The sequence below is a fragment of the Aquila chrysaetos genome, chromosome 5 (assembly GCF_900496995.4).
Source record: "Aquila chrysaetos chrysaetos chromosome 5, bAquChr1.4, whole genome shotgun sequence".
In the NCBI taxonomy this organism is placed as follows: Eukaryota; Metazoa; Chordata; class Aves; order Accipitriformes; family Accipitridae; genus Aquila; species Aquila chrysaetos.
In genome coordinates, this window is record NC_044008.1 from 3,984,489 (window position 1) to 4,002,968 (window position 18,480).

The window sequence follows — 18,480 nt, forward strand, 5'->3', positions numbered from 1 at the left end:
TTGACATGGATGGGAATCACGAGCATACCAGCGACAGTATTTGCTCCTCACAGTACATTTATTTCCACATTTGTCAGCAACAATTATTTTCCCTAATGGTGAAGACAAGAAGCTTGGGTATTTTAAATTTTACAAAATTAGTAACGTCTGCAAGTTGTGGAGGAGGGAGGGAGGGAAAACTGTCAGTTTCCATTTTAAAAACTGTATCTAATTTTTTTTTTTTTTAAAGCTTAAATCTGTGCAGCTTTTTGGATAATACTGTTTTATCTGCATATTGGTACAAACACACTTAAAATATTAAATGACCTGTGAAACACACTGCAGCCTCTCACCTAAGGCTTCTCTACCACTCTGTGTTAACATCTAAGGTCTTGCACTGATCTACTGATTAATCTGCAGGTTAAGACTTGGTTCTGCTTTTTGAAGCAATTCTAACTCCCAGAAAACTTTTGTGTGAACTCTGACTCCTTAGAACTGCAGTGAAATCAAGTGGTTTCATTTCAAATACTTTTGTTTCCTTTTTATTTGACCATAACTGATAAACAGGAAAAGATAGTATTAGAGATGAATGAGTAGTTACCAGCAACAGCATGGAGTCCACTACTTCCTCCCTTCCACAGAAACTATTTTTGCCACAGAGAAATTGCTTGTTGTCTTTCAAACCACTATGAAATACCACTGAGATTAACTTGTTGAACTAAAAGTTTTCTGACATACTCCTTGAGGGAATAAAACCCAAAATTTGTCTTAAAGTTATTCCTGCGCTCTTAAAGGTTCTTAAGTATTTATATTTCAAACAAGCTAGATCTATTATTTTCTGTGATGTGTTTGGGCACAAAGCATATGTTCAAACACATGATTTTCTAAATTTTAAGGGTGTTTCTACAAAACTATTGCTAAAGACTTATGACAACTTCTGGGAACAGTCATCAAGAGAAGAGATTTTTAGAAAAGATCCAAAGAGACTTTGAATATGCAATTCTTAACTGATTTTAATATCCATAAGTAGGCACTTTGTACATTACAGCTCTCAAATCATCCTGTTCAGTGTCTTTCTACTTGGCTATTTAGCATACAAAGTGAGATGCTTTCAGAGCAGTTTCCAGTAGTGACATGTTTGTGAACACAGGACAGTGAACTGCTCAGAAAAACTAAGAGCTGCCTGTCTTCCATCCACATTGCACACATTGCATACGCTCTGCCCAAGAAACTTCTTTCTTGCTTAGTTTTGTCCTCTGCACAAGATGAGTGCTGCCAATATGGTACCTTAATACCCTAAAATATTACTACTTTTACATCCAAGTACACAGATAAATTTAATCCCAGATATCCCACCTATTAAGGCAGCAGACTAACAAAATACCACCTGTAAGGCTAACACCATTGATCTGTCTTCAGACCTGAACACATAGATCCAGACCAAACTGAAGTTAAATTTGGCATTTGCTCAGCTATAACGAATCAAAGTCTATCTATCAGCTTATTGCACTGAAACACTGAATCAAACCACAGACCACCTCAAATGGACCAAGACCATAAATTTTCTGATGGTGAACCTGAGGCCAATTTCATAACATTGAGTTTACTGGGTGAAAAACAAAACGCATGTATTACCACCTTCTCACCTCATTCCAGAAAAAACACAGATGTATCCACTTCTACTTCTTTTCAACAGTTCCTCTCAGAACTTATATGAACTTCTCCCAGAAAAATTTAACAATTCACCCTCTTGGTAGCCAACTACAGCACAGAAGACATTATGGGGATGTGCATAAGAATCCTGGGTAGCTATCAACACAAAAAAAATGCAAAGCCATCAACTTGCTAACACTTCCCGTCCCCCCAGTTAACTCAGAGCCTTCAACAGTCTTGTTTATAAGAAGGAAACAAAACACCAGCAATGTTGATTTTTAAGATCAAGATTTTCATGGTGCAATCATCTACTTCAAGGAAAGCACAGACTTTAAGTTGTATAGGGAATGCAAAGTAAATGCTTCCCCAGTGCTGCACAGACAGAGAAAAATGAAGCTGATCTTTTTAAACTACTCCACAGGAGTAGGAAAAGAAAGAAAGCAGAAGGGTTGAAACTGTAATGTCATTTCTATTCCAGCTAGGAAAGATCAAGCGTCCCGCTGGATCATCTCTCCATTTTTTAACCTCTTCCCTGGCTCCCAGGCTACACGAAGGAGACACCTCTCATCCTTTCCTCTGCCCTCTCCTTTTTGAGGCCTCCATAGGTGTGCATAGCTCTTTAGACAAATCTCCTTTTAAAGCAGCCACAATCTAACCTAGACCTGGAAGAAGGAGACACTAAGTGCAGCAAGGAAGTAGCAACAGTCATACAAACAGCAATAAGCATTACTTGTCAGTGTGACATACAAATCCCATTTTTATTTTTGCACAAAGTTTGGAGGCAACAGCAGTCTAGGATCCTGGGTGCAACTCATTCTTTTCTCACATCTCCCCAGGGCTGGTTTTTATTTGTCCTCCCCTTCACCCACTTCAGATTTCACACCGCAGCTTAGGCAGAGACAAACCTACTAAAGCCTCTGCAAGAGCTGAGAAATGTCCCCTTCTAAAAATCAGTGAATACCATGTCCTGCAATACAGTTGTTGTCTCTACACTTTGCGCTATCCACTCTTTGCTATGTTGCTTTTTTCCCCACACACATCTTTGAGATGGAAATAAACTACAATTAAAGGTGTTGAACCTGAAGCCTAAAGCTACAGTATTCCTCCAGTTTTTACTACAGAGCCATCTCAGCATGGGGTTTTGCTGCATGTACTACAGCAATCCATCCTGAAACACACATAACTGTTCAGACTAGTTGAACTGTCACTCTACAGTGAGAGGTGCCCAGCAGAGGAAAAAAAAATAAATAATAATAATAAAAAAATCAATATCCCTTTAACAGAAATGGAAGGTATTTAAGTCACTTAAACAGTTCTTTACCCACACAAGGATGATTTTAGTGGATGTTTCTCAATAATCTGAAGCTATGCCTAGACAAGGACTGCAACCCTGTATGCTAGAGAGGACAGCAGCAGAGGCATTAAACACAGTACAGTAATTTCAAATACCTCTCTCAAGCTAATTTCCTTATGCCACATCTACAGGCAGTAGACACACAAACAGCGTACGTCTGTAAAAATGCAGGAAACATCCATGAAGAAAGTATTGCTCATTTCTATTACACCAAAGCTTAAAAATCTTGAAGCCTAGTTAGTAACTCCCATGCTAGTAATGAACTGGCATGAGAATTACACCCCGCATTTCTTCAAGCTCTTTCATGGCAATCACTCTTTATACCACCTTCTGCTTTCAAGGACACAGTACAAAGAAAAATCTCTACTTGGAGTAACCACAAAAACAGAGCCAGAAACAAAGCTTACAGACATTAAAAAGATTGTTCTTCAATATTTTGTCCAGATAAATATCTTCTTCCCCCTCCCAAGTTCTTCAGTGAGGTGCTACATTAAATGTAAAAATCACTTATCAAGTAGGTCAAAAGCCTGCACAACTGGGCATTTCAGTGCTAAGAAACTGCAGTTGAACTAATTAAATCAAAAGAAGTGCAAGTCTTTTCTTGACAAAAGGAGAGAAGTTATTTTTTCTGCTTTTTATGGTCTGAAAATTCCTCTAACACATGAGCAATGGAAGTTGTAGAAAGTATCTTCCCCTCTCACAGATCTACCCATGTCATATTCCTCCTGCCCTGTCCGTGCATATAAACCTCACTGTTGTGTTATTAACAGTGGTGTATAGGTCAGTATGCTTAACTGCAGAATTATAAAGCAAATGCCTGATACAAGTCGCTGCTGAACTAATGCCTTCCCCAAAGACACAAACCTCACTGATAGCAGTAACTTTTGTGGTGTCAGTCTCTAAGAGTCCAAAAGGGCAGATTTTGGCCTCGTGTTTACTGGCAGCATTACAAGGAACACAGCACGGCATTTCGAATTTTGAGTTACTTTGGCTAGCAGCTTGGAAATTTTAACAAACTGAAAACATATTCAAGCTGTGAATCTGAAAAATAACAGAATTTCGTAACATCATTTTGCAGTTGTTTCACAGCAAAAAACACACTCACAACTTCATAAACAAAATGACGCTAGCCATCAACTAGAGGTTTTAACACGTTTTGATGAAGAGATCATTTTAATTTCTGTCGTAGCATAGGAATTTCTTCATAGAAGATAGCTTCAAAAAACAAAAGGTATAGATGTAGCTAAAAGGAAAACTCATCTCAAACCATAACTAGTGAGCAAGTGACAGTTAAATACAAATCTAATATTAATGTATATAACACAGAATGCTTATTGCTACATAAGGAACCCATCCCAACAAAACAAGCCACATAACTATTAATACTACTCATGTCATGTCAGAGAGAAAACCCTGGTAGTAGAAATTAATCAGCATTTCACTTTCCTAACAAGTTTCAACTTACTGCTACATTTCATAATCTCAGAACACATTTTGCTGGAATACAATTTACACATCCAAAGAAGTAGCTAGTAATCTTTCCATTCACCCCTTTAAGCCCTCCAGTAACTACTTCCTGTTTTTTAGCCACTGAAAAATAACATTTCCCAAAAACCTAATGCAGGAAGCTTCAGAACACACTTAAAAAAAAAAAAAAAAATCAATTTAACTTTCCTGATATAGTCAACCTTTAACTCTTAACTATTCTTCTGCTCCTCTTGAGGTTTCCTAAAGCCAAGTGTTACAGAGGCTTCCAAAAGTAGCAGCCAAAACCAAATCCAATGAACAACCAATTTCTCTACTTCTCTAAGAATGGGAAATACCACTGTTTATGGCACACAAGTAAGTTGATTCCCAGCCTGAAGCTTTCAATTCCTCAGGCAAACGTGAGAGGAGATTCAGAAAGCTGTGCAGAAGACACTAGAGCAAAGGGCTCCAAGGGGAGCCCCTACACAGCCACTATCATCCAAGTCTTGGCAAAGGAATTGCCCAACACGTCAAAACCCTCCTAAATGCATCTAAATTAGTCAACAGGATCTTATCTCATTTTTCAGCAATTACCTCCTTGCTCTATTTTTAACCTTAAACAGTTAGTTTAAAACCAGTAATTCTTTTACTATCTCAATAGGTAGGAAGGGTAGATAAATTTACTGAGCTACAAAAAGCTGAAAGGCTATAAAGTCTTGCATTAAATCCAACGAGTATCACTGACATCCACTGTACGACACTTGTTCTCTCTGACCTGCATGAAGCAAGGAAGAGAGATCCTCACCTGCTCCCATCACAAGTCATAATAACCAGCCTTCGTTAGCACCCCCATTAGCAAGCTTCACCAGAGAAACAAGACTAGGCATCACAGGTTATAATTCTTCTTTGGCCCTGGATGTCATCTTTAGCCAGAAATGAGACATAATGATTAGAGTAGCAGGAAGAGAACAAGAAAGGCTTCTGCTGTTGCTCTATGTGTTGTGAGCATGTTTGAGAACAAAAGACCAACCTTTTTCAAACTCTAGGGTTGTCAATGCTGAAACTTTTACCGGTATTTAGCTTAATGGTTTTTTTTAAAGCTCTGCATAGCAATTTATAGTAGGACAGTAAGCAGCTTCTCCAGCAATTAGTTGACTCAGCAACTGTATTTCTGAAAATTACTGTATTTCACTTTCATTCCCCAGGATTTAAATTATGAAGCTATTATTTCTCAGTAACAGGACTTCACTGTGTTCCAATCTAGCCAGCCTAAAAGATCATGAAATGGAACAGCTATTGTGGATACTTTGCCTGAGTACAATGAAGTCACAAGTGCCAAGACTGGCACAAGTATAAGAAGAGATTATTTTCTACTCAGAATGCTGAAAAAATGCATTTACCTATCTTAATGAATCGACAGGGGAACATCTGTTCATCAATTTTATGCTTCAAGGTGAATGTTTCTTTGTTATAATCATTCTTTAAGCCACTGTGGGAAAAAATAAATAAGGTTACTAAATCTTACCTTGTATTTTAGGACTAGCTAATAAACGCAATCTAGGTCATGCCTGAAATGCGAAGCTTGTTTCATATTACTATGAATCATAAGTACGCATGCTGGACCAATGCCTGGACTGCTATCCACCATCTTGTATCTCCCTGGGAGGCAGAACTGACTAGTGGTTTCAGGAGGGAACTGACATCGGATCAATGCTGCTGCACCTGTAACCCTGCGACTTCAGCAAGTGATCTGCCTGAACCACACTTTTCCATTTTCAAGAGGGAGATGGACCAGCTCTCAGAATTATCACACTGCCAAAGTGCTCTGTGATCCATTTATGGGCATTACTTTATAAAAATATCAAATATTTAGTATAATTTATCAAAACTCTTAAGTCCATTTTTACTGAAGATACAAGTACAGGTCCCAAAATAAGGATTTTTATTAAACTTCAGTGCAAGTGAAATGGCATTAAATATCAATAATTACTATGCTACTAAGACCTCTTCCCCCGTAATTCTAGCAGCAATAAAGTCAAATTGCAAGACTGGTCTATCTAAAGAGGGCAAAAGGGCGAGAAGGGTTGTGGCTGGTTTCTATATGGTCCTGAAGGACACCTGCAACAAAGAACTTCCCATGTTTCTCCATGGCTATTCTGCTTGACTACAGATGACGTACACCCATACATTCCCCAGAGGTGGGCTTTCCTTCTGTAGGCCTCCAAAAGACTAGTCCTTGCTACTCATTTCTCTTGTACTCCTGGATACCTAAATTATCATTTCCCTTTCTGAAACAGAAGACTCCTTAAAAGGCCCTTGCAAATTTACATTGGCAACTACTCAGAAGTTCTGGATAGCTTGAATAGCCAAAAGGCTCTTTCTTTAGTCCCTATCAGCACAACTACCAAATCAAGCTAAACAAAGGAAATCACGGGTTTTCCATTTGCTTATTTGATTTATTTACCCATTCAGAAAAAGGCAGAGCAGCTGACTAGTTCAGACCTTTACAGCTGCAACAAGATTCTTGACATAGGCAGGTTACTTGGGCTTTTAAAAGCTACTGTAAGTTACCCACACCTGGGGACTCATTTCTCTTTGTGCCTCAAGCACACAGAAGAAAGGAATCGCAATCCAGCAACATTGCACCCTGCTCTCAGCTCTTCCAAATCTTGAAGAGTTCACTCTCCACAAATCCTCTGTGGTTAGAGCAGAATAAGGAAGGCTTCCTGGAGCGAGTGTTGGGATTGCTGCTCTCTGACCTAACCATAAACACAAGGGCAGCTAATTGCAGGATCATAACCACAACTCTATTACACTGTTAGCCACGTGTCTGCTTGAGAGTGAAGGGGAACAGCATTTTGGTCCAGCCTTTATGATTACCATAGCTGATGAAATCACATCTTACCTGGATAAGAGATCTGTCATGTTTTCCTCATTCATCCCACCAAAGACTTTAAACTTCTTTAAGTTGCAGACATGCGTTTTCTCATATTTGCCAAACGTGATGCTCTGGACTATGGCAGGTCTTTCAAGTTTCAGAATCAAATACTGCGGAAGAAAGAACAGTGAATTTTAGTATTAAAGCCAAGGCTGCAAAACACACGAAAGGAGAAGCATTACAGCCTTCAAAAATTCAGTTTACAAAGCCAGAGAATGAAAGTTAAGACGATCTCTCCCCATTATTATATTTTCTCCTTTGTTCCTGGAATGAAGCAAAGGGTTTTTAGGAATATTACTTTAAAAGCAGTTTATCCAGGAAAAAGATTTGGTCAAACTACCTATTCCTAGCATTTCTATTCAGGGCTTACATATATTCCTTCAAGCTGGATGCAAGACTTCCTGAAATCTGGCAAATAGGATCAAACTACGGAGACTGATGATTCAAACGCCCACTACAGCCTGAAATGAAACCTAAACTGAATACACAATTAGATAAATACAGTATGTTCCACATGCTAAGAGAACATCCAATTACTTTTCCTCTCTGGGCTGACACTATTTAACCACTGAACACAGACTAAGTTTGATATGTGGCTAGCATAGGAACCAACTGCTTATTAACCGTACCAAATAAAACCAAGCCACTTAACTGACAATAAAGGGGCTTTACACATAAAACAATGAAAATGTTCTCCCTTGTGAACATTTGCTCCCCCCTTACACAGATGTCCACCCCACAGTATATGAATAGTCAGATTATTTATATTCAGGCCCCAGCTACCAGCTTCACCAGCACCACTGGAAGAAAAGATCTGTTCCACTGGAAAAGCATATGCAAAAGAAGCACTTGCACCGTTCATCAGGGACCATCAAGCACCAAGTTTATTTAACCTTCCCCTACAAAACAGGTCTTGGAGGGAGCCTGGAGACATCCTGTTTTGCAGAATACGTCAAGTTTTATACCTGAAAACAATGTGTTTAGTTCTCTTCCTTAACTTCTCAGAAATAAGCAGTACACAACAGAGAAACGAGACAAAGTGCAGAATCGCAATTACTCATCATGCTGGATTTTGTTACAAAACCCTGTGATCAAGGCTACAGTACAAGCAGAGCAGTAAGGCGTTGTACGACACCTCCCACTGCAGGCCCTGCTGGTGGCACTTTCCTTCAAGAAGGAGCACTGCCAAACCAGACATGACACAGTATTTTGAGTCTTTCACCGACATCGAGTATTTGCATGCATTTGGCTGTTGTTTTCTATGGTTCCTGAGTAGAGACTAGTATCTCCCTATAAAGTGCCACGGGCATCACTCTGCTTGTGCTAAACAGCTCCATCAGTAGGACAATCTTACCCTAGAAGCGTATCTTTTGGGTGAGAAGCAGAACAAATTTTGCCATCAATTTAGTTCTCAGTCTGTCATGGCCCTATAAAACAACTAATACTCAATCTAGGAGCAGTACTGACATTGTTCTAGAGAGCATCAGGATAAGTGTCTGATTTCAATGGCTGGTTCTCACTACATTTACAAAAAACTTAGCTTAAAAGAAATACCTGTATATATACTGGTAGACAGATGATAACGCAGACTGGATAGGTACCTAATAGAAAAAGGAAGATTTACTGCCAAAGATGTTTCCAGTAATTTAAAATTTTTCAGAATGAAGAAAATAAACTAGTATCAGCACTGCTAGAGTACAACAGAAAAGTGCTTTGGTGCTTTTCCAGATTTTATTTTTTTGATGAAAAATTTCTAGTTTTGTGAACACCATCCACCTAAATGTCAGAACCTACTGTTACTTTAACTAGCAGTAAGCCATGCTTTTGCCTCGAAGTACTTCCCAAACTTCAGAAAAAACAAAATTCTATACAGAAAACAGCTTTTTCTAAAGCAGAGAAAAGGAAGGGATGAGCAAAAGGATGGTCCTGTAACAAGCAAGGCAGTACTTGATACATGGCACAGCCTGCTGCCAAAATTCCCGTGCAGAACAGACAGTACACAACAACATCTAAGAACTCCTCCTACATCATCATATCTTCCCTGCAGATTTCTCCCGAAGCTGAGAAAGTGAAGCTAGCACTACCAGCATCAGCAACTGCAATTCTTAATCTTGCTGAAATCACAAACCTAATGCTTGGGTCATGAAGACATACTTTCTCAAGTACCACACAAGATTTGCAAAAGCTTGGCACAAACATCATCCTGCATTATTCAATTCTTACCCTAAATTAAGGGAGAGAAAACCAGGACTGCAGTTAAATCCTTTATCCTGGCATACATGCCTAGAAGGGAGCAAGGTATAGCAATTACTCCACATGGCTATCAGTCATTTCTTAAACCTACAGATAGAGGGAACTCTGCAGCCCTCCTTCCTGCTTCCACACATCCCATCACCTGCCAAGTCAGGCAGACGTTACAGAAAATATAAGCACAAAAGCTAAACACAACCTTTTTGTGATTTCATCTGCTGACTGATATGGAAACAAAAGACAGGTTTGCTTTAAAGCCCGTGGCCCAATACCTGTACATACGTATGCATTTTTATATTTAATACATATACACAGACACATATAAAAAGACATACATAGATGTACTTTTTGTTTTTATACACAAACATACACACTGCTGCCACCGCAGGAACCAGCTACAAATCCCACTGATGTTGAAAAAATACATTGCCTCAAGAGCCACAAACAGCTGGCTGCATGGATATTTTTGGACTGCTACCAGGATTTTAGATGTGACAGAGTATTCTCTGTAACTTTGAAAGATGTGATAGAAGTGTACATAAGATTAAGTCATTTATTCAACCTGGAGAGAACAAGTCTATGATATTTCAGACAAATACATATACAAAGATATTTGACACTTTTCCATCCTATTGCTATAAGCAACATCAGGACATTTAATGTCCAAGTATTCATGAAGTATTCCAAAAATCCAAATTATAAACTGAAGTGTTTGTTCATTAGAAGCATGGCACACAGACATTAATTGGTGTAACTGCGCAAAAACCTCAGCCTAATTGTTAAGCCTTAAATTACAATACTTACCAAAAAAAAGCTACAAAACATTAGAAGAGTAAAACTGCTGCTTTATGATTAAATATATTTATAAGTGAAGACGCACAAAGACCAGAGTAGAGGAAGTCATATATGGCACTTCAGCACCTCAACAGCTTGTTATGGTACACCCAAAAAAAAAAAAAAAAGGCAAATCCAGCCCTGTCACACCGGGAGCTGCAGCAAATTCCAAACTTTTTTGAAGCTCTGGTCTCTGCTACCATTTGATAACAACCATATGTATGCTTCTGCATCACACAACTTTATTAAGGTACTTTAAATTAGTTCCTGATACAATCTACACAGCAGGATGGAAATCAAGAGAGAAAAACTGGTCTTCTCAGATGCAAAACTGAAACCAATTGTTTGGACAGCGTCACTAACTTTATACATATGCTCTTCAACTGTTCAAAATTTACATCTCCACATCAAATACACTGGATGAGATTCCAAACTGCACTATGCAAGCTGCCTGTGCAATTGGAGTCCCACTGTACTTCATTAATTTCTTTCTCTTTAACCATTTCTGCTCAAGCATTTTTTTATTAAGGAGTAGTGAAATTTGTATTGCATGTGAAAATAAAAACACAAAATAACAGGAGGTGCCCCTGTCCACTGCACAAACCTACCCATTGCTTTTGCAATTAAGCTCATGACTAAATAAAAATCTATCCTTTTGTTCTACACATTATTAATCAAGCCACTGCAGGGAATTAATTGTTCTTCTGCACACAGTCTTCCAAGTCAGGCCATCACTGGAGCCATCAGGATGAGCACTTATGACACGGCCAAGGTCTTCAGCATTACCAGCCTTATTGCTTCACACTTCCTATGTAAGCCTAGAACTAGTTTAAAAATAGAACGATCAGCCCTCTTCTGCCTGAATAGGTTACTACATAACAGGTTTGTTATTGAATATATAATTTCTGGGTCATTCTATTTCAAGACTCAAGAAAGATATCTAGTTTAATAAACAGAAAAACAGCTGTCATATGTATTTCCTTTCATTGGCACTCATTCATAACCAACTGGTAGCTTTCATGGCCACAAGAATTATTTAACTCTACCATACCCATAAAGCGAGGAAACCCTTTACTAAATATAGTCACATGGCAGCATTTCAAGTGCCTAGACTTCCACTTTCATTTTCTTTCCCTCTTCAAAAAGGTTTAATACAGACTCCAGCACATTTACTGCAAAGTATGGATCTTTTTTGAGCTACTGAACGCATTCTCAGATTTTTACCTATGTTCTTCTGATTCATGCTCATCCTAGCAAGAGGAATACTCTGAAAGAAAAGGTTCCTGGAGAGGTTTTGTTTCACTCAACAAGGGAAGGGAATAAATCAATGTTTAAGGACTCACTCATATTTTCACCTCGAAGCCAGCAGAGGACCACCACCTCAGCCCAGAGTTACTAAATCCTTACCTTAAGGTGAGACACACTGATGAGACAGACACTAGCGATTAGGGCTGCAGAGCTTATTAAAATATCTCATGGCACATTCCAGTGAGCATGACTGACATTAGTCCTTGTGTTGTGTCTTAGCCCTAGTTTCAGCTAACAAAGTTGGAAACAAGGAAAGCTTTATTTTACGGAGTTTTAGTTCACTTCCTATCCTGGACTATTATGGCCACCCACACATTTTAACAAGTACGTCACTGCCAAAGCGACCAATTTTCAAATGAAGTGATGCCAACACACAAGCCGTAAAATGCTTTGCAACTTCATTTTCCATAGGATACACAACGCTTATTCTGGAAATTTGAAGTCTTGTGTATATATCATCATTTTTTTTTTAATATGAAATACCTAAATTGTAACATAAAGCAACAAACTTCCCCCCGCCAACTTCTCTCCTCATCACACTTACAATTCGGTCACCCACTGTCTCAACTGAAGTTTTCCAAGCTAAGAATATGCCTTAAGAACTTCAGCCATCTGCAAGAACGAGGAAGCAGAAAACCTGTATAAAAGTTTTACCTACATTAAAATGTGGCAGTCTTTCAATGGGCAAGGTGCGAGAACTAGCTATTTTGAGAAAAATGCAACCAAAATCTGAAGTTCTTTTGTCAAGTATGAGACAACACAATTTGGAACTGTTTCTCTCTGTATACACAGAAATAACAAAAGCAGCATTCTTTGCACACAGGCCTCTTCTGATAATTTTAATTCCCTATTCCCTCTTTCCAGTTAATTTTTCAACAAAGAAGTTACACTGTAAATAATGCTTTACATGAATAATTAAACAATCAAGTTAGAAGTATGAGAATTAGCTAAGGTACATATTAGAGACGCTGCAAATACATCATCCCTCTCACTCAGCACTCAGGATTGGGCTTGTGGAACACACGAGCAGCTACGCAGCATTTTATATTGTCACTATTGGATACAGGGATTCCAGTAAGAGGAATCCAGCAGGATGGCTTTTTCCACTTAGGCAGCCAGGTTTTCTGTTGGTTTTGTCTTTAAATAACACAGAATAAAACTGAAATACTGTCTTGCCAATCTCAGTTGCCACTACGAAGACTAACTTTTTCTAAGTCAGATCAAAGGACCTCAATTCTGGATACCTCGTATATAGAGAGATAGGTAAGAGAGAGGGAGGGACGGGGGGTGCGGGGCGGGGGGGTAGGTATGAGAGACAGCCCGGGGGGTACAACAGAGGGAGATGTGTGAGGGAGAGGGGGGCAGAGGTGCATGAGGAGGGGGAGGTAAGAGGGAATGCAGGGTGCGTGTGAGGGAGAGGTGAGAGAGCGAGCTAGAGTGATACGAGATAAGAGAGAGAGATGAGGTAGATGCAAGGTAGCAAGAGGTAGATTTATGATGTTAATTCATTTCTCCCCTATTGAAAAGTTTGGTTTAAATGACTTCCTTAGCATGCAGGATTCAACAGTTCTGCAACAGCATCTTAATTCAGGTCATGATCAATACATGTAAAATTGTTGGAAGACATCTCTTTAACAAGCTCATGTGGTTTATACAGAAGTCTGCCACTAATTATTCCCTGCTTAATCTACATGCCTGAATATAACTTGTATCACTGCTTGCCAGCTTTAAGCACAGGTTGGGAATATTCTAAAGCACCTAGTTACAAGAGATGTATTCCCATTCCAGAATCAGGTTTTTAAAAGCACGAAATATTCAGGATGGCTCAGAGAATTTTAGCAACAACTAAGTGCACCTCAGATGAAAAACCCTGTCCAAAGCTACACCACAAGCCAACCTTGCTTTGTGAACAAGACAGTCCTAAGAAAAACACATGCTTCCTGCATGAAAGGAAGTAAAGGATGGCACAGACTGGTATACAATACATGCTCTATACCCATTACCCTGCAATTGATAGTTCCTAGATAGACTAAAAGTGCTTCAGGCTATGGACTAAATTCCTATGCTGTTTATCAAAAAAAAAAAAAAAAAAAAAATTATGTAAAAACACAAAATTGAAAGAGCAGTAGATGCACAAAGGCATCAAGAGGATCAAAATTACTAGTCTTCACAAGCAGGTTTATGAAACATGTTAATGGAATAAACAGGATAGTTTTCCCTCTCATCAAGATGAAAGCTTTTCAGCTGGATGAGATGACCTGCTGCAATAGGGAGCTGCCAGTCTAGACACACCTTCAAAGTAGCAAGATTTACGTAGACAAAAATTCTGAGACTTAACTCATGCGGAATACTGGAATTAAATAAGTAGATAAGCAGAAGAACTTTGCATGAGAGAGATACTGCACAACACACTCTGCTGTGCATCAGTGTTTTACACAAAAGAATTTAAAACAACCAGCATAAGAGATAGAGAAGCTGACCAAACATTACCAGAGCAATAAGATATAGAACCAGCATAAAGAGAAGGGTAACACATTTACTGGAGAAAAAAAATTAAGTAAAAGGATAAGCATATTTTTCTGGATAATCTAACAATCTAATTAATAGTGAAAAAGCAAATTAGATGCTAAAATCAATACAAATCTTATTTTAATAAGCTGCTTAACCAACAGAAGAGGTGACATTCATGTCTCTTTAAACAGTCTACACTTCTAAACGTGCTACTAGGGAAACAAATACAAGCTCCGTAGATCCAGGATTCAAGGCCAGCAATCTACAACAGTTTCCAGTAGTGCTGACAAAGGGGGACCTGCATGCCTCATTAGCAGCTTAATCTAACCATAAGGTTATATTATTTCCAGTACAACCGCGATTGTCAAGGATGAAACGTGAAACCTCCCCCACAAAAAAGCACTTCTTGAAAGATCACAAATAAATTGCTGGAAATGTAAATACCTAATGTACCAACAACCTGCATTTTACTGAGAGAAGGTAGACTATAAAGGCTGTCAATATAAATAGTAGGAGCCTACATTTAAAATAAAAACTCCAGTATATATTAAGTTGTACCACACAGCTATACAGTTGCAGAGATTCAGATGCTTACCTGGGGAGGATAATTGCTTTCTGAAGACCATCTTGAAGACTGATCATTGGGCTTATCCACCAAGATATTCCTAAAAAATGAGAAGCCAGAATTAATTTAAATAACAGCCACATTATATTTTACATCTCCAGTAAGTTCTGTCATACATGCAGATCAGTAACATTGTCATGCAACTACCTAAATCGCTAGGTGGAGACTAAGCTTCTCCCCCTCTTTTTTTAAAAATTTTCTACATCGCTATTTTACAGGACCCATCAAAATACGCCTCCAAGCCTTGTGGTTGTGAAATGGAGCTCCAAGTTGCAAAATAAAAAAAAAAAATTAAAAAAATAAAAATGTAAATTGTGAAATAAATGTAAAACAGATGAATTTACATAGGCCCAAGTCCGCAATGAAGTGGAAAAAATGGTCTCATTCACCTCAGTGGGGTGAGAACTTTTCAATAAGGTCAAAATGATGAGCAGTACAGCAGTTAGCAAGCCAAAAACTGTCCTCCATTAGACAGACGATACTGGAACAGAAAGAGCGAGCTGCTATCCTACTTAAGCTTTCTTGGAGGGTAGAAGATGACCATCTAACTCATGCCAAATTTTAACAGGTATTTTTCATATGAGCTACAAGCCTAGAACAACACACAAGAAAGCAGAAGTTCAACTCTTCAACAAAATTACCTCCAAGTTGCTTTCTTACAGTCTGGAATAGGACAGCATTTAGGTAATTAACATAAATTCAGAATAGGTTTTTTGGCTAAAATGAAACAGATTTATCAGAGAGTCATACGAGGGATCTGCCTTCCACTCTCCTATAACCATGTGGTAAAGCTCACCTCCCAGATTAAATTAAAAACTTTAAAAAAAAAAATCCTTAAAATATATATAATTATTGGCAAGGTAACGATGCACCACCTGCTGGACAGGGCTTACGAGCTCTACCGTGTCCAACTAATGAACTCACCAGCTCGTAAAACTTATGTAAAAAGAAGGAAGCAGTCATCAAAAGGCTTATGCCATCTCCATCTGCTGTGTAGGAGGAAAAGAACACGAGCATCTGGATTACTACAAAGGACTGGAGGAAAAAGCACTCATACAAAAGCTCAGAAGGGAAAGAGATTAAGTCAGAGGTTGAGCGTTAACAGACAGAGAAATTAGCTCGCTCTTTCCACATTGGGCAGACCAAAATCACCACACTAGCAACGGTATCCAAGCAGTCCCGCACCATGACAAGGGAGACAGCAAGGAGCTAGACCAGGGTGGGCCCCTTAAAATACGTACATTTTAGAGAACTGGCCTAGTGGCTGTCCATCTGCGGGCTTTACAAGGGACGTGTCATGATTTTTACACAGCATAGGAACAAAAGTCAGGTTCCCTCTCCCTTTAGCTAGTTTCCATCATAGCATGGCATGTATTAACACAGCAATGCCAGCACTGGCCCATGCCTGCAGCTGGTTTATTCATGCAGCCCCAATGGGGTAAACGCATTTGAACAGCATACAGACATGCACTACCCTCTTGCTCTAACCCCATCAAAATAGGAAACATTAAGCCATTGGTCTGCATAACTAAACGTCCATCTAAATATATCTAATATGCAGCGCGAAGAGGCTCAACTCCAGGAGAAAACCTAGCCCCCGTCTTTAATTACAACAGGGACAAAACCAACCAACCAAACCAAAGACAAGAATTTGGGAACTGATGAGACACAGATTTCTAATAAAAGTTGCCAATCTCAAAGCTAAGTCACCACTAGAAACCAAAACACACTTGTTTTGAGAAGAATCATACCTGCAGTCGCTTATACCATGCCACAGGCAAGGCAAAAGGATATTTATTTCTTAATACCTTTTAATATCTGGAGAGAGAAAAAAGTGCTCAACGTGAAAGAGATATATATCTTATATTAAATACTTAAGGGACATGAAGGCAGATAAAACCAGATAACACTGTAGGGTTTTTCTTCTTTATGGAAGTTTATCCTAGCATGCAAGAAGACAATTTACCCTACAGAATAAATTTTATTTATGATGCTATTACATTTGCTTAAACATTAGACGATAAGCTCTTCATACATTAGGCAACACTTGCAGGAATTGGCACTGTTACGTGGTCAGATAATACCCTGCTGGAAAGAGGCATTTTATAACTGGGACAGATCCCAAAGATCGTATTTTTAGAAGTAGATTTGTTTGCTTCTCCGGGTCAAAGATCAGTTTGCCACAACCAAAGAGGACCTCAATCAGTACAGCTAGACAAGATAAAAATTCTTCTGCAGAGAGAGAAAAGGGACAGGCAGCTCACACAAAATTAAGGCTAAAAAACTTAAAAGATAAAGATAGCAGTGTCAATGGAGTTATACATATGTTTAAAAATACATGGGTTATTAATTTATTAATATTAAACAAACATTGAAGACAGAAGTCTGTATGTACAAAGTCAATTTACCATAATGGTTTGAGAAAATTTATGGACTTGGAAGAATTCCAGCATTCCAGCAGTCATGAGACAGTAAGAAACAAACAAATGCATATCCTAATGACACACACCTTTTTCCATGTAAAGCCCTTTTTCTAGGCATCGCAAAACTCTTACACAGTACCTGAAGGCAGGCTTTTCAGATATGACACTTAGATTAAAATCTGAGAAACTTTAGAAGTGAAAATTCCATTAACTCAATGACTTTCCATGTAATTTTCACAAAGCATTAAAAAAAGGTATTTGTAAGCCCTTGAGCTACTGCAAGTACCAAACAGTTTTACGCAAGCTTCTCCTGTGAAAAAAAGCAACCCATTAAATGCGGTTTGAGATAACTCATAATCATAAACTGTAGATACAAGATCTAGTCTAGCATAAATCTACAACACTGCCAAGAGGGACCATTCCACCCACTTGTGCCTGATCCTCCCCCTCCCTACACCAGCAGCTATAATAAAGATTAGCATAAATAACTTCTTTAGTCAGATCAGTTCTCCAATTCAGCTTACTACTAGCACCAGCACAAAAGGAGAAAAAAAGATGAGCAGCTGGATCCAAACTAGGGGTTCATACTAGAGTGAACTCCAAATACCACTCTCCCACTGGCAAGTAACTCCTAAAAAAAAATTAGGTATCATGGTACCTCTGCTACTTTGTGGGCAATCCTACCCCACACTGAAGGCTAAGCAGAAGGAGCTACTTTATTTGCACCACAAACAATAACATGTCCAGAGGCAGTACTGGTGTGCCTTAAATTCATAATCTAGCTTCCTTCGTGGCTATTAGCATCTAAGCCATTACTGTAAACGTTCCCACTGCTAAATAAGAGAAGTGGATCATTCTGGTTGCTTTGCGTAGAAAGCCCTCTTGGCAGAAGACAGTGGAAGTTTCTTTTTACTACCCATGCAGGCACTGGTCTTGCAACTGCTGGAAGTAGATAATTTTTCCTTTTACCAACCCAGAAACCATCATATCCGTTGTACCAACTGCTGGCTGATCTCTGCTGGAATTAGAGATGTCCCCACGCTTGGTATTACCAGAGGACTTCTCTGTGCAAAAAGCTCTGTGGTTTCAGGCATGACAAACTCTAAGGGGGGAGGGAAGGGAAAAATAAGATGACTTT

General features: G+C 38.9%; 1 protein-coding gene across 6 annotated transcripts in view; it reads right to left on the reverse strand.

The window, feature by feature from the left end:
* Nucleotides 1-18,480, reverse strand: part of MKLN1 (muskelin 1) — a 97,204-nt gene that overhangs the window by 67,597 nt on the left and 11,127 nt on the right. For 2 of the 6 annotated variants that reach the window (XM_030015514.2, XM_041123759.1), the window contains exons 2-4: nt 14,890-14,959; nt 7,359-7,501; nt 5,854-5,942 (exon numbers count right to left, since the gene is read on the reverse strand). In XM_030015514.2, coding sequence (XP_029871374.1) covers nt 5,854-5,942; nt 7,359-7,501; nt 14,890-14,959 — 302 coding nt within the window. Of the gene's footprint in view, nt 1-3,850; nt 3,959-5,258; nt 5,349-5,853; nt 5,943-7,358; nt 7,502-14,889; nt 14,966-18,480 lie in introns of those variants that run through there. The other 4 variants (XM_030015516.2, XM_030015517.2, XM_041123760.1 and 1 more) reach the window with 3 other exon arrangements.